Source organism: Engystomops pustulosus, chromosome 1 (assembly GCF_040894005.1).
Source record: "Engystomops pustulosus chromosome 1, aEngPut4.maternal, whole genome shotgun sequence".
Taxonomy (NCBI): Eukaryota; Metazoa; Chordata; class Amphibia; order Anura; family Leptodactylidae; genus Engystomops; species Engystomops pustulosus.
The window spans coordinates 69,375,414-69,397,322 of record NC_092411.1 but is presented as its reverse complement, the minus strand read 5'-3'; the positions used below and the strand labels follow the sequence as shown (position 1 = coordinate 69,397,322).

The following is a 21,909-nucleotide window of genomic DNA, read 5'->3' as shown; positions in this document are numbered from 1 at the left end:
CTGAATAGTATGAGGTGGGGCATTTCAGTAAATTTGTAAAGTAAAGTGTGTTTCCTGGAAGAGGACAATCATTACCCTTTTGCGGTGCATTCGGTATAGGATTTGGCCTCTTTTATTTGGAGCGTTGAGGCCTCTAGCATTAAACGTGCAAACAGATAGGGAGGACATGATTGACAGCCAATCTCTCGATTCTTTGAAAAGGGAAAATGTACTGGTGGAGAGCACCAATAGGAGGACACGAAAGGGAGGAAGGGAAATATCGGGGTCACACAAAAGACTATAGACAACACAAACAAAAGTAACCTAGTAAGAAAGAAAAGGAAAACTGTGGCAGGTATGAATCTCCTGCGCCGTTATTTCTAGTTGCTATAGAAGGGATAAGCTAAGGCTACGGTTCCCTCTCAGGGCGAAAGAAGCGAATGACCAAGAGAGCCCCCGGCAGGGCCCGCTCATGGCAATCCGCCCTAGAGGGCGGTCATGTATCCGCAGGACAAGGTGGTTGCATAGTCCAGATGTAAAGAAATGTAGAGGCAAAGAGGGTTTCTGAGCCAGGTGTCTTGTGAAAGTCCTTCAGGTGCCTCTTGGACAACTCTCCCATGTGTAGGGAGAAATCAGGTCAAAGTTCAGCGTGGAGTAGACTTCGGGCGTTTAGGTTCTCTTCTTGGTTTAGGCTCCACCGTTTTCCACTCGGGTCTTGGTGGTTGGATGAATAGAGAGGGTGGTTTGAGCCAGTCTGGTAGCGAGATCATGGGTAGTTCCAAGATGCCCAAGAAATTCGGGAGGTCTCCCAGTGAGTGGAAAATTGCGGTCTTCCCCCTGTTGCGGGCTATAAGTTGGAAGGGGTACCCCCAGCGGTATGCGATGTTTCTTTCTGTGGCACCTTTCAGGATGGCTTCCTTATCTTTAAAAAAATTAATACGGCATATAATGTCGCGAGGTCTCACGGGATCAGCAAATTTCGGGCCTAAAGATCTATGGATGCGGTCAATTTCAATGGGACGACTCCGCTGTCGTTTTAGCAAGGAGGAGAAGAAATTATTTTGCCCAAGCATCTAGGTGTGATGGTTCAATGTCCTCGGTGAGGCCCCTAATTGGAAGGTTATTGCGCCCGTGTCTGTTCTCGGTGTCATCGATATGGGTTAAGATATCAGAGATCTGCGCAGATTGCGCCATAATGACTTGACGATGCTCCTCCAGAATAGATTGGGTATGATCTTGCGCTTCCTCCGTTACAAACACCCTAGCACCCACATGATGAATTTCTTGTTTTATATCTTCCATGTCCCTCTTGTGAGACGCTTCCAACTTTAGTAGCAAATTTTCCAAATCTCCCTTTGTAGGGATAGAGCGAAGGTGAGCTTGCCAGTCCCATTTTTGCTCATCACAAGCCTGGCTGTTAGGGAGAGCAGCTTGATAGGATGGAGGAGACTGGCGACCCCTGGTGGCAGGCCATGGAGATGCAGAAGGAGACTGTGTGGGTCTGAAGGTGAGGGATGGAGAGGAATCTAGGCGGTGGGACATTGAAGGGTCAGCTCTTGGGGTTCCTGGACATGGCCTCATATGAGGAAAGCAAACCTACCCCCTGCAGCAGCTGGAGTCTTCAGGGTTGCCAGCGCCTGCGAGGCAGCCCTAGATGGTAGTGGGGGGAAGTCCTTCTCCAGTGTGGGTGAGCTTGGGGCCGGTACCATGAGCCCTTTAGCCAGTGCGGCCCCCTGTGTGAGATGTGCCCGGGAGTGGGGTGCAGCAAGGATGCTGCCGACAGTGGCGGTATGGCGCCGGAGAGAGGAGCCGGCTGTGCTTCTGGTGCCGGGCGCATGGCAGCTTCCTGCGAGGAACGTGTCGCCGCCATTTTGGGATCGGCTGCGGGGTCTTCGGGCAGCGTGGGTAAGCCCAGGGACTGCTCCAAAGAACCCTGTTGCTGCTCCCGAGCTCCCTGCTTCCTGGTGCCGGTCCTTTGGGTCCCATGTGAGGAGACCGGTGCGGTGAGTGTGTCCTGCGGGGCTGTTTGTAACGAGCGGGCGACGGAGCTCAGCAGCAGCACGTCTTACTCGGCCATCAGCAAGCCACGCCCCCCCAGCAAGTCAATATTTGAAGTGTTGACCCTTCTTCTTCAGGACCTCTGCAATTCTCCCTGGCAGCTCTCAATCACCTTCTGGACCAAATCCTGACTGATAGCAGTCCATTCTTGCACAATCAATGCTTGCATTTTGTCACAATTTGTTGGTCTTTGTTTGTCCACCCGTCTCTTGATGATTGAGCACAAGTTCTCAATGGAATTAAGATATGGGTAGTTTCCAGGCCATGGACCCAAAATCAGTTTTGTTCTGTGAGCCATTTAGTTATCTTTGCTTTATGGCAAGGTGCTCCATCATGCTGGAAAAGGCATTGTTGATCACCAAACTGCTCTTGGACGGTTGGGAGAAGTTGCTCTTGGAGGACATTCTGGTATCATTCTTTATTCATGGGTGTGTTTTTAGGCAAGACTGTGAGAGAGACAATTCCCTTGGCTGAGAAGCAACCCCACACATGAATGGTTGCAGGATGCTTTACAGTAGGCATGAGTCAAGACTGGTGGTATCGCTCACCTTGTCTTCTCCGAACAAGCTGGAGAGAAGTGGCTTCTTTGCTGCCCTCCTTGACACCAGGCCCTGCTTCAAGATTCTCCGCCTCACAATGCGTGCAGATGCACTCACACTTTCTAGCTGCGATACTCCTCCCTGTTAGGCCAGTTTTGTGCAGTGCAATGATGACTGCACATGTTTCTTTTGAGATAACCATGGTTAACAGATAAGAAACAATGATGCCAAGCACCAGCCTCCTTTTAACCCCTTAAGGACGCAGGGTTTTTCGGCTCATTTCTCGCTCTCCAACTTCAAAAATCCATAACTTTTTCATTTTTACGTGTACAGACCTGTGTGAGGGCTTATTTTGTGCGTAACAAATTTTACTTTCCCGTAATGTTATTTATTTTAACATGCCGTGTACTGCGAAGCTTAAAAAAAATTCCAAATGTGGAAAAATTGAAAAAAAAATGTCACGTTCTTGTGGGCTCAGTTTTTACGACTTTCACTCTTCGCTCCAAATAACTCCAAATACTTTATTCTTTGGTTCGGTGCGATCGCAGTGATACCAAATTTATATAGGTTTTATGTTTTAATACATTTTCAAAAATTAAACGAATGTGTACAAAAAAGAAAAAAAAATTTTTGCCATCTTCTGACGCTAATAACTTTTTCATACTTTGGCGCACGGAGATGTGTGAGGGGTCATTTTTTGCAAAATGAGGCGACGTTTTCATTGCTACCATTTTGAGGTCTGTGCGACATTTTGATCATTTTTCATTTCATTTTTTATGTTATGTAAAAAGGTGTAAAAGTCGCATTCGGACATTTGGGCGCCATTTCCCGCCTCGGAGGTCACCGCCGCCCGTAACAGTTTTCCCACTATTTCTTAGACCATCTAGGCTACATTAACCCTAAATGGTCAGATCGCTCCTACCATATACTGCAATACTTAAGTATTGCAATATATGGCATTTTTGCAGCACATTCATTACAATGAGCCACTGGCTCATTGTAACGAATCTGCAGAAGCCATGTAGCCTCGTGTCAAAAGAAGACCCGAGGCTACCATTGCAACCAATCGCCGACCCCCGATGACGTTCGGGGGCGCGATGATCGCATTAAAGATGGCGGCGGCAATCACATGGTTAATAGCCGCGATCGGTGCAAGAACCGACCGCGGTTATTTGCGGTGGGGGTTTTCTGCAAAATGCAAAAACCCCCAGCTTTGTATGAAGAGTACTCAGCCCGTGAGCCCTCTTCATACATCCCTTATACCTCTGCGCCGTAGAGCTACGGCGCAGAGCGTTAAGGGGTTAAAGTGTCTAGTGGTGTGATTCTTACTTAATCATGACAGATTGATCTCCAGCCCTGTCCTCATCAACACCCACACCTGTGTTAAAGGAGCAATCACTGAAACGATGTTAGCTGCAGCTTTTAAGGCAGGCCTGCAATGAAGTTGAAATGTGTTTTGGGGGAAAAGTTCATTTTCTAGGCAAATATTGACTTTGATCAGCTTAACAGCAATTAATTGCACTCTTTATAACATGTTGGAGTACAGGCAGTCCCCGGGTTACATACAAGATAGGGTCTGGAGGTTTGTTCTTAAGTTGAATTTGTATGTCGAAACTGTATATTTTATAATTGAAGTTCTAGAAAAATCTTTTTCTTTTGCCCCAGTGACAATTGGAGTTTCCAAATCTTTGCTGTAATTGGACCATGGATTATCAATATAGCTTCATTACAGACACCTTACAGCTGATTATTGCAGTCTGGGACTATAGTAAAGCATCCAGAGAGCTTCACCAGAGGTCACAGTGGTCAGAGAGGTCTGTCTGTAACTATGGGTTGTCTGTAAGTCGGGTGTCCTTAAGTAGGGGACCGCCTGTATATGCAAATTGCCATTATAAAACCTGATGCAGTAGACTTTGTAAAAATTAACATTTGTATCATTCTCAAAACATTTGTATCATTCTCAAAACTTTTGGCCATGACTGTACTTCAGTACTCTGGGAGAGAGGTATCAATCGGTAGTGTAGCTACCCCAGAGATTTCTGGAATTTGTTGCCCAACTAAAAAGAGGATTGCCATACTAAAGATAGCTACACAACAAAGATTAATGGGAGAGGATTGATGACTAGTGGCCATGAAGAGTTGCTGTGAGCAGCGCAAGTGGCTGAGGCACTGATATAGGGCTAGTTGAAGACTGAAATGGTACTGAAGTGCCACAAAGCTGTTTAAATATCGCCTTAATTCATGCATGACTCATAACCAGAATGCCAGCTGGTTGATGCATTAAAGGGGTGGAATAAGCTGATAAAGCATGCTAGCTGTCCGATGTAGGTTGGTGGAGAAGCTTCTGATAAACGTGTTCTCATTATATATCACAAGAAGGCTTCATTGCCAGCATCACATCATGACATCACAAAGAGACCAAAGATAATGACCAAAACCATTTTTATTCATCTAAACACATATCATGCGCTTGCATGAGGGAACTGGTTACTTTAAGTTTTGCATTTAATAATAAAAACAAAAAGTAGCATTCTACAGTGGTGAAACAAGGTGGTACAATTTGACCGAGGACACACAAAGCTCTGAGAATCCTCTCTCACTTTGGCTATATAGTCTAGGACATTACAGGCACGATGTTATGTTACTTCTTCACCTCTCCGAGATCATCAATGCTGTCATCATCAACCTGGCAATGAGAAAGAGGTTTTTACTGACAATATAAGTTTCTTTACCAATATGACAACACAAAATCAACAAGGTTATATTTGCTTGACTGCACACATGAAACCCAAGAAATGACAGGCATCTACGTTCATGTAACAAGGCTATATTCGGCGACGGATGCTTTAAGGTTGAAGAGATTTTCCCACCTATATAAAGATGATAGATGCACGGCCACTGCCTTTTCAACTCTATGGGAGTGATAACAAAAGCCGGGACTATACACTTGGTGCTCCCATACCGTAGAATGAAGAGAGGTCGCGCATGCACAGCACACTTTCCATTCAGACTGGCCGAGGGGAGTTACATGCGCATCCCAGAGGCACGACCTGCATCTTTGATTTTGTGTGGATATGTCATAAAAAGTCTAAATGGGAAAATCCTTTCACTGTGGTCACGGTCACTGTAACCCAAAGTCTACAATTCCCCAGAAATGACAACTTATGATATCTGTTTTAAGAGACAAATAAACAAATAATACACAAATACACAATACACAAATAAAAAGTATTAGAATTTCTTGCAGCATTTCTCATGTTTAAATAGTTTGAGAATATAAATGTAGCTGTAGTGTGTACCAGGGCTAATTAGCACACAACACATTCCATGGAACAGCTCTGGGGGCCTAGAGATTGGGTGGGTGATCCCACACAATGGTTAGATGCAAACAGTTGGGGAAAAAAATTGTTTCAAAGCAGAACCACAATGGGGGATGGCATCGTGAATCCCCTCTGCATGCTTTAAACAACAGAGCGCTCATGCAGCGATTGTACTTTATAGTGGTCAAAGATATAACTAGACCTATTTCTACATTCAGACGCTACATACCTTGTTACTGTAGGAATATATTTTGGATTCATTTTGAAAATCACTTGTCAACTGTTCAAAATAAAAAGTTAAGTGTTTTTGTTGTAGATTACCTCTGGCCACTTTTCCTGGATAACATCAATAATATCATCTGTGAAGTCTCCCTGAATAATGATTTCATCTTCCCCTGTCACTGAGGCACCGCAGGAGAATTTCTGAGCAAAGAATCTTTGTGCTTCCTTGAGATCAATTTCTGCAAATACAAATAATAACATCAACAAGAATCTAACTGAAACAATTTAGCCTGTTATGAGATTAGTCAAACTCACCAAACGTTGCCAGTCCGCATACCCTTGTTACATATTTCTTCTTTGCTCTGGGTATTTTGGCTATTGTAACCTTCTGAGGTACAGTCTTCTTCTTCTGTTTAATCTGTCCTCTCCCCCCTGCAAAGAACCAATCACAGGATCAAATCTATGTTAGAAATGTGATGGGCTAGAATGTATATCACACAGAAGTGTATATCACTGGCCTGTGAAGAGCCATTTCTCCCACAGACAACACAAGGAAGAAAAATGGGAGTTTTCATTAAAACATTGGTATCCCGAAACTTGGCCCATGAGGTAGGTTTAATGGACGCACACCACGCTTCAGACACAAAAAAAAAAAAACTTTGAAGAGACTACCAGGGTTGGTTGTGCAGTTTCCAGTTTTACAAACTGCATCATAGTGACGTATAATTAGCAATGCCAAAGGGGTTACTACAGACAGTCCCCCACTTAAGGACACCCGACTTACAGACAACCCATAGTTACAGACAGACCCCTCTGACCTCTGGTGAAGCTTTCTGAATGCTTTACTATAGTTCCAGATTGCAATAATCAGCTGTAAGGTGTCTGTAATGAAGCTTTATTGATAATCCTTGGTCCAATTACAGCAAAAAATGTTTACACTCCAATTGTCACCGGCTTTATTTTGTCTGGCTCTACAATTATAAAATATACAGTTTTGACTTACATACAAATTCAACTTAAGAACAAACCTCCGGACCCTGTCTTGTACGTAACCCAGGGACTGTCTGTATTTGGGGCTTCTGTTTTGTAGGGAAGCAGGAACTCCCTGTATCATATGTCACTATGATGCTCACAGTTCCTTCCTCATGTTTGGGGTGCTGCGGTGGTGGTCATAGTGAGTCGTCTTGGTAGAGTGGTAGGCCTTTGTACATGTAATGCCCTTTTGGTTCTTGGGCGTAATGACTATTGGGTCTGGACACTCTAATGGAGACATGTACTGTACTCTGTATATTTAACTCTATACCTACTGTGGTTTAATTGTGTTACTATTTACCACCACCGCTTATGAGTGCTTGTTGTTGTGTATTTTAGTGATGTTTTTAATTGTGTTGTCCTTTTTGGTACCTTGTGAGAATAAAAATTGATTATTGGATGTCATTGTTTCATGTATTGTGATTTTTTGGTGAATATGGTCCTGATTACTATTGTTGGTATTGTGTTTTGTTTTTAGTATATGGACACGTTACTTATGTAGTGGTTATTCCCTTTTTTTTTGGTATTGATTAGGTGTGCAAAACAGGAAACTGCATTTTCTGTTACTTATGGGCCACCAATCAGCTATTAGCTCAGCAGCTTCAGTTTTACTATTTTATCCTTTTTCGGCAATTTACCTCTTTTCTGTTTTTTCTTCTCCTCCTCTTCACCAACTGGAGCTGAACTCTCTCCAACAGTTTCTTGTTTAGGAGAATTTCCTTTTTAAAGAGAAATGAAAATAGTTAGTTTAGGGTAACATTCTCCACAATTTTTGCCAGATCCTATTCTGATGAAATTGACAGGATCACTATTGGTGTGAACATGCCGTGGAATGCACTTCAGATAGATAAGAATGACTTAAAAATTACAGTATGCTATAGTGCAGTGAAGGCGAACCTTTTAGAGACCGAGTGCCCAAACTACGACCAAAATCCACTTATATACCATGAAGTGCCAACATGGCATTTCAAGCAACTTATTGCTACCTGTTATTCAACATCATTCAATTGTATTGGCTTTCCTAAGGCAACCAATACAGTTGAAAGAAGGTGGGCAAATTCAGACCAATATTGTAGCTTCTCTCCAGGAAAAACAGTGGGTCCAGCAGGATGACCACCAAAGACAATACAGTTCTATCAAAACCTTCTCACTTTTCCCGCAGTTTCAAACAGCAAATGGAGTGTTGTTCTTCAGTTGCTCTTAAGTTGCTTGGGACTGCAGCAGGGGTTTTAATAAAGTGATCATTTTAGAATTGGAGTCATTTTTTAATAAAACATTTTTAATTGGTAGCCTCCTACCATAGCAACTAATTGGAACAAAGCCGGTATTGATATCATGAATTAGAGATTGTAATTAATTAGGGCAGTGATGCCAAACCTTTTATGGACCGAGTGTCCAAACTACAACCAAACCCCACTTATTTATTGCAAAGTGCCTATTGTCTCCCCCCTGCCCCCACTCTGTCGCAGCTTTCAATCATATTGGCAGCCTGAGGACACCAAAAAAGTAGAAAGAAGAAATAATCAAAGGGCCTGCTGTAAAAGGTCCAATGATAATCCAGCTCTGTCCACACCTTCTTGCTCCAGTTTGATTCCCGGCTGGGGTGACAGACTTGGGCTTCCGTGTGCTACCTCTGGCACCTGTGCCATATTTTTGCCACCACCGAATTAGGGGGTTAAATAGTTGCAGTAGTCATCCACAATCCTGAGAGCATAGTGTCAGTTACAATACTTATCTAATGGCCACTGCAGATACTGTATATACTCGAGTAGAAGCCGAGATTTTTCAGTAAGAAAAATGTGCTGAAAAACCTCTCCTCGGCTTATGCTCGAGTCAAAAAAAAAAAAAAAAAAAAAAAGCATAGTGTACTCACCTTACGAGGCCCCCCCCCCGGTGGGTCCTCTTCTATACAGTGATGCTGTCGCAGGGTTCGTGATGTCAGAAGCTCGCTGACAGTATGATGTCAACGTGCAGCTGGCGTCATGATGCCTGGGGGCGACGAAAGGCAAATACACAGTTTTTTTCCTACAGGAATTATATTAGGGGCAGGCAGGCCATATACTGGGGAGACTGTAACCAATGCATTTCCCACCCTCAGCTTATACTCGAGTCAGTAGGTTTTTCAATTTTGGTGTTAAAAATAGGGGTCTCTGCTTATACTTGGGTGGGCTTATACTTGAGTATATATGTGGTATAGTTTAGGCTTGTCTATCCTGGAGCTGTAACTGTACTGCTGTTTGTGGCAATGACCCAGTAGCTGCACTATATATGTACTGCACAGTGAAGGAAGAGTTTAAAAAGAGAATAAAGTGACAAGAAATACAGTATACACCAAGTCCAATAGTCTTCACATCATCCTTTAGTCTGCCTCAGAGATTGGTGGTTTTGTAATAAAAAGCAGAAGATTGAGTGAAAGTACTTACCTAACGTCAGTTTAGCAAATTCATTTGGGAAATTCTTCTCTAGCCACTGCCTGCATTTTGCAACATCGGGCATGTATTCACAGTACTGAAACAAAATACCACAATTTAGGTAAGGCACAGCAAGCAATGTATATATCTAATAATACAGTTACAAAAGTCAATGTGACCTTTATAATTCTATGGGGTCAATGATTTACAGTAGCAATAGGAATTGAACTAATTCCATCCATAGTATGTCAAATACTGCTGTGGATTCTAGAACAACGTTCACATATACAAGACAACCACAAAGAAATCACAGCTGAAAGCTACAAAGAAAACCAGCACTGCTATTTTCCTCTTCCTCTACTATGTGCCAGGTCTCTATAATAACAGAAATATAATGGATCACAAACAGAAATTTCTTGCGCACACGGCTGAGTATGTCATTCCATTGTTAGTGTTTATATGCCCAATAGTATTTGGTTGGTTCATTTACAAACAACATTCATGATCTGTATGGCATCCGCATTGCCAAGGATTTACGTGATACGTCAACACTTCAGAAGACTATAACTCTGGATCTGTGGCACCTAAATTCTCACATTATATACAAAAAAATAAATCACTCCCAACAGCACTTTAACAGTTAATATCTCCGGTTCCCTGGCACTTAGAAACACAAACTTAGATTCACAGTAGGGATTCTCCTTTTTCAGATGAAAGACGTGATATTCTTGGTGCCACAGATCCAGAGTTAAAGCCCTCTAAAACGTACCCCCCCCCCCCTCCAGATTATTAGACAGCAGGCTGAAGGGAGAATTTGAAGAAGGCTACACACAGGAACTGCTGAAATTCACAGGTAATATAAATATTGACTTTAAATGTAGCTAAATTGTGATAAGCGATGATTATCACATATCTATGATTCTCATATATTATATTGTTTTTCTTTTACATAAATTTAGTGAAATGATAAACATTCAATCTACATTGCCACTTTACATATTAACACCGCGACCCAGAACATGTCCAAAATGTTTTATGTAGCACAAGAAACACACACTCACATTCCTGAATAAAGTTTTTATTTCTCACCATCCTCTATTATTTACCCCTCAGTTATGACGTTCTTATTTCGCTTCTTATGAAGGTTCCATGATCGTGCGGCCAATACAATGGCGCACATCTGAAATTGACCATCTCATTAGCTTGGTTTATGGACATATAGATTTTTATTTTGGTTAAAGTTGGGTAAGGCAGTATGCCATTATACATCTGTGTAAAGCTCAGTGCAATTTTCTGCAAAAATGTTTGATTTAATGTTCCCTTTGCTGCATATTATGGTGAATATACACATGTGGGGTATGTATGAACTCCTCACATCTTACTATTTTTAGGAAAGTATATTTTTTTTTAAATAGGTAGTCTGGATTTGTACATATTAGTGGAAAGTTCCATGTCATTTTTGCATTTTGTTTTATAATTCTTGGAAGAGTATATATTTATTGATGGCATATATAGCGTTTTTATCTATTTTTCGCTCCCCACCTTAAAAAAAACTTCTTCATTTTTCAGTATGCAGAGATGTTATACAGAAATAAGCCCTCATACAAATTGCACTTCACAGCAATGGTATTTACTGTATTATTCCAAGCCTTGTACTGGAAAGCGGGGGCTAAATTTACTATTTTACTATTTAAAGGGTAGTTTAACCTTAGGTTGCCTGATTGATCCTACCATATACTGCCATACTACATTAAGGCAGTATATGAAGATTTTCCACATTAGAATATCGCAAATCGCACGTTGGAATAGAGGAGCTAAAATGAGTCAGCCTCAGGTCTTTTAATGAGATCGCTGCTGTGACAGGTCGCCGCTCCCAGATGACATCACGAAGAGCAACAAAAACAAAGATGCCGGTGCCCACGCACTGCCGGCGCCAATCAACAGGTGTTAGTTACTGCAATATGCATCAAACCCATGTCTGTATGACAAAGGCTCACACCGTAAGCCCTCTTCATACATCCACAACAGCTCCATGTCAAAGAGTGTTAAGGAGTTAAATTTGTGTTTGTCATAAAATTGCATGATGGTTGTCAACTGTTAATCAAGACAAATGCAAATGCGTCAAAATTTCAAAAAACAGCTGTAGGAAAAGGGTTAAATGGGTTGTACCAATTGCGAGTGGGGGACAAGAGTTGATCGTGGCGTTTCTAACTACTGGGACCCCCAGTGACCTGGAGAAATGACTGACCGATTCACAATGGGGGTAGCCTCTTGCTTCGAGCTCTGTGTAACACTACTAGCTACAAGCTGAATGATAGGGAGAAACCTGGTATCCTGATAAAGTTCGATTTAAAGGGGAATATAAAACAACCAACTTTCATTGTTGCTATTCATTTTAAGAAGAAAAGTGTCTTACCTCCGTTGGAAGAGAACATACTGTAATGGGAGAAAAAAAAATGTGTTAGCTTATGAGGCTTTTACATTATCAGAAATATAAATAATTGAAAAAATAAATAACAGTCCATATTCAAAGTCAGAAACCGTAAAGATAGGCAAAGTAATAATGTGTCACTCAATGGTACAGGGTGCCTGAGCAATCTGGAGCACAGACTGTCTATAAGTGTCAAAGCTTTGTGTAATCTAGGAAAACTCTGTATACACTGGGGGAGATTTATAAAACTGTCCACGGCAGAATTCTGCCATAGTTTGCACCACATTTAAGAAAGGTCTAAGAAAGATATTTTTTAAGATATTCATACATAAAAAGGTATAAAAATTTGGTATCTATGTGACCGTAATGACGTATAGAGAATAATAAGAGGAAGGGTAATTTGGACCACACAGTGAAAGAGGTGCGGGCATCTTAAAATGAGGAGAATAAAAATACAAGTAAAATACAAGTTAGAAGAAATACTTGCCTCCACAGTAAAGTACTTTTAATGGATAATCACCATCCACTTTAGGAATTCTTACATCTACTTTACTATCTTGTATTGGCTCTGAATTTTCAGTTGCTGTACTAGCCATCTCCAATACCCTGGAAATAGAGGTCAGGATTACAATAAGTCATATAAAAACAGTAACAACATAAAAAAGTTTCACATGCTGGATATTACAGAAATGCCAATTATAAAATATGGAGTTCTTTGGATTAAACGTAAAATATGGAGTTTAATCTCATAAAACATAGCCCAACTTTTCAGCGAAATTGACCTTTTTAGAATCCTTATTCTGTGGCACATGTGAACCATGGGTAGGGCAGTCATATACTTGCACCAACAATTTGGTAGTTGTGTTACATCTGCTGAATGAAGTTTGCACCAATCATTTGCCTCCCATATAAAACATTGGAAAGCAGATATGGGAAGCAGATTATGAAAAAGAAAACATCCTCATCCGTCTGTTCCAGTAACCTGTATGTTAACAAACCAAAACAAAATACCAGAAAATTCCAAATTTTATTGCCACCACCTTCCCCACATTTCTTTTTAAGCTTACAATCAGCTTTTCCTCGGCCTACCTTGTCACCAATAAATTCCTTATTCAAATCATTCCAAGATTCTGTCAGACACTAAGCACACGCCCTCAGGCTGTGTTCACACGTCAGGTTTTCTGATATAGTTCCTGAAGCAGGTGTGGATCATAATGGGTGAGAACATATAATGGATGGTGATGCTCAACCTCTTTTTTTTTCTTTTTATTCCTGATTTGGACATCAAGAACTGAATCAGTAAACCAAAATGTGTGAACACAGCCTCAAGCATATAAGATTATTGGAGTCACTGACTTCTAGGTAAGGGGTAGGGTAATCTTTAATACCCTAAAATTTGCTCCACCTGAGCAGGTTACATGGTGACGTCTGCAATGTCATTATACTAGGGCGTGGGTAGTCACAGTCATTCATCATTTAGAATATATATATATATATATATATATATATATATATGATAATCCCTTACAGTCAGACCCACCAGTCACAAGAGCCATTACTGATAAGGGATCTAGGACCCCCGTGTATGGAGGAGGGGGCTGTCAGGGAAGGCTGGGAGGTGTGGTACCCCAGCAGGGAAGACATGTGCCATCTGTCACGGGTCTTGTGGGGGTGGAGGTCTCTGCCAGGCCTAGCAATAGGCATGAGCGTCATAGCGGGCAATATCTGTGTCCTGCTACGTGTGGCCGCGATCCATAATGTGTCGGGCCCTAGGATGACTAGGGTCATACAGCTCGTAAATTACTAGCAGACATCATGGTGCTCGCTCCCATTACAACATACAGCGTCCCTTACCAGAGCAGCCGAGCTCTCTGCTCCTCGGATCCCTTTCACATGCAGATCACAGCCCGGTCCCCACGCCGGGGAAACCGTCCAATGCTGCTTCTCCCTGCACTACCGCCACTTCCGCTACCGTGATGCGAGCTCACCCCAGCAATGACAAGACATCCGGCGCCTTGCGGACGCCATCTTAGTACACCCAAGTCCTAGTCCCAGTGCTTACATCTAATGTATTAAAAAAACAGAAATAGCACGTTGTTGAAGGCATATCCAATGGAGAAGAATACAGGAATGTGACACTTCTTTACATTTGAGCTCCCAGGACACTACTGCTATTACACACACTGTTTGCCATGACTGAGGTGTAATAGTTTCCAGTTAATTGCCTGCCTCATTATACAATACATCCTTCAAATGAGTAATTATTATTGTCAGAATTGTTTAGAAATACTACATTCATTAAAACATATAAGATGTGCCCCGTTCTAAATATGAAAATGCATTATGATCCTGCTCCATCATCCCAGTAACAGTCAACTAAATAGGAAAAACTTTTAACTCTCAATACAGACAGTCCCCTACTTAAGAACACCTGACTTACAGACGACCCCTAGTTACAAACAGACCTCTGGATTTTGGTAATTTACTGTATTTGGTATTTTACTTTAGCTCTAGGCTACAACAGCTATAACAGTTATCAAAGGTGTCTGCAATTAAGATTTATTAATTAATCTTGTTCTTATGACAATCCAATATTACAGATAAACAAAGGCATTTAAAGGGAGAATATATAACTTGGTCTAGGACTAGAGGATCTCCATTTCCTCACATAAACGCATCCATAAATTGTGTCCAACAAAACAGACCATATCCAAGACAGAAAAGTTTTTTGAGTCTCTGCCTGCGGTCCACAACTAGGTGAGTGTCTATACTATATGACTATGGACTACACTGCATAAGCAAATAAAACGTATGTATGATAGTAACACATCTTAAAATGCCTGGTCTATCAAAATATTTCACAGAATAAAAAAACCTCACAATGTTTAAATCACTGCTTTTTTACCATTTCACAACCCTTACAAATTTTAACAAGTGATTGTTAATGAGACATGTCTGAGGAAGGAGGCGTGACCTCGGAAACGTCACAAGCCATGCGAGCGCCGTCTCTGCTAGATGTTACCAATGGATGAAGTTTCCTTTCCGTTAGGCTATCTGTGAATGGTCTCTACAAAGCCATGGAACAGTGAGTCTCAAATGGGAATTGTTTCTATACAACCCATATCTACGGACAAAGGACACTACAAAGAGATATATCCTCTGAATGAATTTATGGAAATAATGTTTTCTTATTGCTTGCATTTCTCTTCATATGATTTATTTTGTAACAAGATAAAAAAATCTTTTATAATATCTACGGTGATCAGTTTTTTTTTCTGAATACATAATCATCAACAGCAGCAAACCAGTGTCCAGCAGCAGAGAGCTCATGCGGAGGCTATGCAGGCCCAGCAGGAGACAAACCAACTTCTGGTCCGTCAGCTTGCCACACTAACAGAGACGGCCAGAAAGGATGACACAACTCCTGCTGAAAAAAGTGCCAGTGTACGGATGTTGGTGAGAGATACACTGCAGAAAACAACACCTGAGGATCATGTTTAGGCCTTTTTAACCATCTTTGAAAGAGTAGCTGAGAGAGAAGAGCTGCCACCAGAGCAATGGGCGGAAGTTCTGGTTCCCTATCTCACTGGGAAACCTCAAAAGGCCTATTATGACTTAACCATACAGGATGCCAAAGAGTATAGCAAACTTGGCTATCAGAGGACAGCGTGTGCAACACTGGGTATGCAGTAAAGATAAGCCTCTCATATAAAAGATGTTTGATTTGCTCCATCTTGTACAAAAATGGCTGCAGGCAGATACCTGCACCCCCGCCCCTCTCCATAGCGATATATGGCCGCGGCGCCGTAATACGGGAAAAGATAGGACACGTGCGGCACCGTACCGCTCCCGTAGGGCACCGTGAGCCCATAGAAGTGTATGGGGGACGTATATCGGCCGCATATGCGTCGGCCGTATATACGTCCCCCATACTGTAGTGTGAATGTAGCCAAAGTCTGTACAGTGATGGGTTGCTCAGGGAGACCCTCAAAATGCTGATCTGGTGGGCCTTGTGGAAAGTTCCTTTGACAGACCAGTTGGCAGAAGATTGTTGCCCATGTGGCAACAGTACAGGCTGTCAGTCAAGCACTGGGGGTGTGGCTGTACCTCCCACTCATGAATAAGCTGTACAGCTTGAATATGCTAATGACTCATTGGACATTTCACAGGTCATTTGCATACAGCATTAGGACCTCATTGCTTAAGTTTACGGGCATGCAGAGGGACACTGAAGGGATAGAGGCAATGCTCTCTAATGGCAGTTTATGAAAATCTATTTAGATTAGGGGGGTTATTTTGCATAGATCCAAAGAAAACGCGAGACTCCGCAACAGTGCTGATCAAAATATTTGTCTTCCATCGAAGAGCTCTTTATTCTGGTTAATTCCATTAACCCCTAGGCGCACCAGGACGTTATAGTACGTCCCCGGGGCTAGATGCTTAGCGCACGGGGACGTTCTATAACGTCCTGCTTCTGGCACCGGCTCACGAACGGAGCCGGTACCAGAAGCAGCGGCTGTCAGCTGTCTAGTACAGCTGACAGCCTGCGCTAACACCCGCGATCGGAGCCGGCTCCGATCGGGGGTGTTAACCCCTTGCACAAACATGACCGCGGCGTGTAAGGGTGTTTGCGCTGTGGATCGGATCCCCCGTGCCGCTTACCGGGGGATCCGATCCACTTCTGGGCAGCTCCGAGGACTGGCATGTGCCCCGGAGCTGCCCGGTCTCCATGGCAGTCAGACCCCTTCCGGGTCTGACTGTAAACTGTCTGAGCATGCGCAAGCTTGCTCAGACAGTTTACACTGCTCTACAATAAAATAGTATTGTAGAGCAGTGTATTGAACTTAAACCAGTGATCAGAGCATCACTGGTTCAAGTTCAAGTATGTATAAGTAAAAATATGCAAAAACACTTGACACTACACATTAAAAATAAATAAATAAAAAATAAATACATAAAAATATAAGCCCCTAAAATGTCACTTTCCCATAAAAACACTTAATAAAGTATAAAAAACACAAAAACACAAAAAACCCCGCATATTTGGTATTGCCGCGTCCGTAACAATCTGTATAATAAAACAGAATCGTTACTGGACCCGCACGGTACACGCCGTAGAAAAAAAACGCAAAAACGTTCCGAAAAAAGATAATTTTTAATTAATACCCTATAAAAAAATGCTCTAAAAAGTAATTGAAAAAATGTTATGCACAGCCCACTAAAAAGAACAACTCTTCTCGCAAAAAATAAGCCCCTAACCAGATTTGTCAGCCGAAAAATAAAAAAGTTATGCATATGAAAAGATGGTGATGCTAAAATGAACAAGATTTTCTCCAAATTGGTTTTTATTCAGTACAATTGAATAAAATACACAAAACCCCCACATATTTGGTATCCCTGCGTCCGTAACAATCTGCATAATAAAACAGAATCGTTATTAGATCCGCAAAGTGAACCCCGTAAAAAACAAAACAAAAAAAAGCTCCAGAAAAAAGATCATTTTCAATTAATACCCTATAAAAATGCTCTAGAAAGGGATTTAAAAAATGTTATGCACTCTAAAATAAGACCACTAAAAAGAACAATCCTTCTCGCAAAAAATAAGCCCTTAAACAGATTTGTGAGGCGAAAAATAAAAAAAGTTATGCATATGAAAGACGGTGATGCTAAAATTAACAACATTTTTGCCAAATTACTTTTTATGCAGTAAAAATTGGAAAAAAATAAAAAATCTATATAAATGAGGTCTTTTTGTAATCATGGCAACCCATAGAAAATAATATACTATTTTTATGGTATGGTAAGCAGCCAAAAAAAAAACCCATAAAAATCTTCCTGAAAAGTGATGATTTTCATTTCCTCCACCAACAAAGAGTTAATAAAATCTCACCAATTAGCCTATACATTCCCCCAAATTACGTACCAGAAAAGTGCATCTCATGTGGCAAAAGAAATAAGCCCCTATAGGTCCACATTAAAAAAAAGAAAAAAATTATAGCCTGTACAATGTGACATAGCAAATCTGATCTGGATGGCACCTCCTTCCCTTCTATGCCCGGCCGTGCGCCCATACAGCAGGTTACCACCACATGTAGAGTATCCGTGTACTCGGGAGAAATTGGGTAACAAACTTTGTGGAGCCTTTATTCATTTAATCCATTGTAAATGTTTAATTTTCCACCCAAAATGGGTGTATTGTGAAAAAATATAACAATTTGCAGACTGCACCTCCATTTTGTTTTAACCCCTATAAAACTCGTAAAGCGTTAACAAACTTCTTAAAAGTGGTTTTTCATACGTTGAGGTGTGTAGTTTCCTTAATGGGGTAATTTACGAGTCTCACTATTATTTAGGCCTCTCAGTGTCAATTAGAAGTTGAGCAGGTTCATCTAAATACAGGTTTTGGTGATTTTACAAAAAATGTGAAAAATGATACCTAAATTCTGAGCCTCATAACATTCTAGTAAAATATGTGGAATCTTAAAAAACCATGCCAACATAAAGCAGACATTTGGGAAATGTAAGTTATGAATTTATTTGGGAGCTATGACTATCTGCATCAAAAGTAGAGAATTTAGAACGTTGAAAATAAAGAATTTTTCCAAATTTTTGCCAAATTTAGTTTTTTTTCATAACTAAACACAAAAGATATCATCCAAATTTTTAAACTAATTTGAAGTACAATGTGTCACGAGAAAACAATCTCAAAATCCCCTGGATATATAATAGCGTTCCAAAACTATAACCACTTATAGTGACACAGGTCAGATTTGAAGAATGGGGCCGCGTCCTTAAGGCCAAAAGAGGCTGAGTCCCGTAGGGGTTAAAAAGTGGCAAGCATAATCCCCGCAAGTGCGAGTAAGGTCACATAAGCCATTTTTGCATGACGGATTCTCTTTAAACTCCTTCTTGTGTAAATCGTGGAGAAAAGTTCTACAACAATTATTACAAATTATGTAGTCTGTTATGGGGTTATTTTTATTTTTACATCGTATGTGACAAACCAGCCTTTCAGCTGTATAGTAATTAAACTATGAGTGAGTGACACTTCCTATGTTTATTTTTCCACCACTAGGTGTCAGTTTAACACCCTTTGTGTTTGATACATTATTGCAACATTGTACAGCTCGATCGTAATTGTAATATAAACAGCCTCTGTACTCGTCATGGTGTTCTGTGCTTCAAAATTACCAGTTAATCCTCACTCTCTGAACTTTGAATAGCCCTGTTGCCAACACTGTACTTCCCATGCCCACAGTCACATCTGCGGTATTGTTTTGACACAGCCATTGAGGTTTGTTCCACTACAATACTTCGTCACTAACTCATGCTGTCCCTTTAGTCAACATATCTACTGATTGTACATTTATCCCCTAACACTGACTACTGGTTAAAATCTATAGGTCACAATACAGTCCCCCCGGAGCCGACACCAGAAGCAGCTGCCGTCAGCTGGCTAATACAGCTGACACTGCGCCGTAGCACCTGCGATTGGAGCCTGACCACGGTGTGTAAGAGTCTTTCCCCTATGGATGAGATTCCCCATGCCACTTACCGGGGGATCTGATCCTCTTCTGGGCAGCCCCGAGGTCTGCCCAGTGCCCCGGGGCTGCCCGATCTTCCCGGCAGTCAGACTAATTCTTTGTATAGCAGTGTAAACTGTCTGAGCATGCAGACGCATGCGCAGACAGTTTACACTGCTATACAAAGAATTAGTATTGTAGAGTAGTGTATTGGACTTGAACCAGCGATCAGAGCAGCACTGGTTCAAGTTCAAGTAAGTATAAGTAAAAATAAGTTGAAAACACAAAAAGTTTAAACATTAGAATAAATAAAAAATAAATACATAAAAATATAAGCCCCTAAAATGTCACTTTCCCATAAAAAAACACTTAATAAAGTATAAAAACCACAAACACACAAAAATCCGCCACATATTTGCTGCGTCCGTAACAATCTGTATAATAAAATAGAATCATTCCTGGACCTGCACGGTAAATGCCGGGGGGAAAAATGCAAAAAAAAACTAAGAAGTGATTAAAAAGTTATTTTTCAGACTATAAGGCGCACCGGAGTATAAGGTGCACCATCAATAAATGCCTGCTAAAATGTCTAGGTTCATATATAAGGCACACTGGACTATAAGGTGCACCTGATTATAAGGATAAATAACCAGCAGGTGGCAGACCTGTGCACAGTTTAAGGAAGCTGTTGTCTATAAGTAAGGTTCGTATATAAGGCGCACTAGACTATAAGGCGCACCTTTGATTTCTGAGAAAATCAAAGGATTTTTTGTGCAACCTATCTTCCGAAAAATACGGTACTCTAAAATAAGACCACTAAAAACAGTAGTGGATAAACTTTGTCTGTATGTAATTGTAACATCCTCCCACCATTGCTTGACCTAATGGCTTGGGTGAAGCTGGATCCCCCTGGTACCTGAGTAGCTGGCTTAAGCGTAGCCTAGTGCTAGACTTGTAATGGTTGTTTGGTCGACGTGGAACAGACCTCGTCCACGTCGGGCAGATCAAGTGAGGGGTTGCAAGAAGTGGCCACAGTATGATGAAGGGTTCCTTTGAGGTTATCCCAGTGTATGCGTGTGTTAGGGCCCCAGGGTAGATGGCAGTGGGGAGGCCCTTGATGTTAGTGACAGAAAGGGATCACACATGGAGACAAGATGTAGAACATCAAGTTCCAGTTCCAGAACTTCAACACAGCAAAGATAACCGGCTGAGATAGAAGTAGCTGTTTGGATGCAGTCTGGTAGGAGAAGCTCACAGCCTAGATTCAGGGGACGTGTGGTTGAAGAAGGTAGAAGCTACTTTGGCCGAGATCTTAGGGCAGACCCTGTATAGGTGCAGGATTGCAGAAGGCCTGATGGAGACAGATTACCTTCAGGTGAGGGACAGCAGCAACAGGCTGCGGTCTGCAGGCCCTGTATCCTCTCACATAGAGGGAGCCTATCAGCAGAAATAGCCCTAATAAACCACTTTCAATTTGATGTAAAGCAGCTACAAACCTTGAAGATAATATTACATGTAGGGATCTGTGTGTATAATGTCAAGGAGGCGAATAATTTAGAATGGAAGTCAAGCTCTCACTGCCTTAGAATGCTGCCTCATCTTTAATTGATGTCCCTGCATCCATGAACATCAGTAACTGGCGTTCCTGAAGTCTGGTTTATGAAGTCAATCACAGCAGAGGGGCCTTCCGAGAGAGCTTGACTTTAGTGTTAAACTCTCTTCCTCCCTGACTTTGGACTACCACTTTACATCTCACTTCAAATTTGATTTTTCTGGATGATGCCTGCACACTGGGCCATAAAGAAACATGATCTGGAAGGTGTTATAATCTGCTTTACAACACGTCACGGGTGTCCCTGCAATCCATGCCTCGGATCGCAGGCACACCCGTGCCCCTCTCCGTGGCGCTGCCTGCCCCGGCCCTCACTTACCTCGTCACGCTCATGCTCCCGTCCTGGTTAGGGCACGCGTGCCAGCACTCAAAAATGTAAAGGGCCAGCGCACCTCTGATTGTCGCTGGCACTTCTGGGTTTCCCATAAAGACCAGCTGCTCCCATTAACTTCTGCCGAATCTTTGAGCCGAAAGAAATAGAGAAAGCTTCCCGTTCCTTGCATTTTATCCGATTCCGTTCCTGTTTCCCACTCTGCGTTGATCTCCTTTTGTGACCCTGGAGCTGTCCCTGACATTGCTCCTGTTCTGCAAGACTTGATCTCCTGCTTCCTTCCTGACTCAGTACCTCTCCTGCCTGCCCTGAACATCTGCCTGCTCCTGATCACAAGACTGCCTGCCGTTCCTGTACTTCGACCTTGGCTGTGGCACGACCTGGTGGCACCACGCCACAGCAAGACCATCCTGCTTTGCGGCGGGTTCTGGTGAAGACCAGGTGGCACTTA

General features: G+C 42.0%; 1 protein-coding gene across 1 annotated transcript; it reads right to left on the bottom strand.

Annotated features, from left to right (window-relative positions):
* Positions 1–5,001: 5,001 nt before the first annotated feature.
* Positions 5,002–14,005, bottom strand: DENR (density regulated re-initiation and release factor). The gene is made up of 8 exons (XM_072144054.1): positions 13,847–14,005; positions 12,480–12,598; positions 11,978–11,997; positions 9,574–9,658; positions 7,789–7,869; positions 6,434–6,550; positions 6,218–6,357; positions 5,002–5,262 (listed from the first exon to the last, which is right to left on the bottom strand). The coding sequence occupies exons 2-8, from the start codon at positions 12,586–12,588 to the stop codon at positions 5,218–5,220; spliced, it is 597 nt and encodes a 198-aa protein (XP_072000155.1). The 5' UTR covers positions 12,589–12,598; positions 13,847–14,005; the 3' UTR covers positions 5,002–5,217.
* Positions 14,006–21,909: the final 7,904 nt, after the last annotated feature.

What these genes read in the sequence shown, in the direction of transcription:
- DENR (XM_072144054.1), bottom strand. Translation starts at nt 12,588, where the DNA reads ATGGCTAGTACAGCAACTGAAAATTCAGAGCCAATACAAGATAGTAAA. An exon ending in GAAGAAAAAACAGAAAAGAG is followed by an intron (nt 6,551 to 7,788) that starts GTAAATTGCCGA and finishes GGTTCTTTGCAG; the next exon opens with GGGGGAGAGGACAGATTAAA. An exon ending in TCCAGGAAAAGTGGCCAGAG is followed by an intron (nt 5,263 to 6,217) that starts GTAATCTACAAC and finishes TCTCATTGCCAG; the next exon opens with GTTGATGATGACAGCATTGA.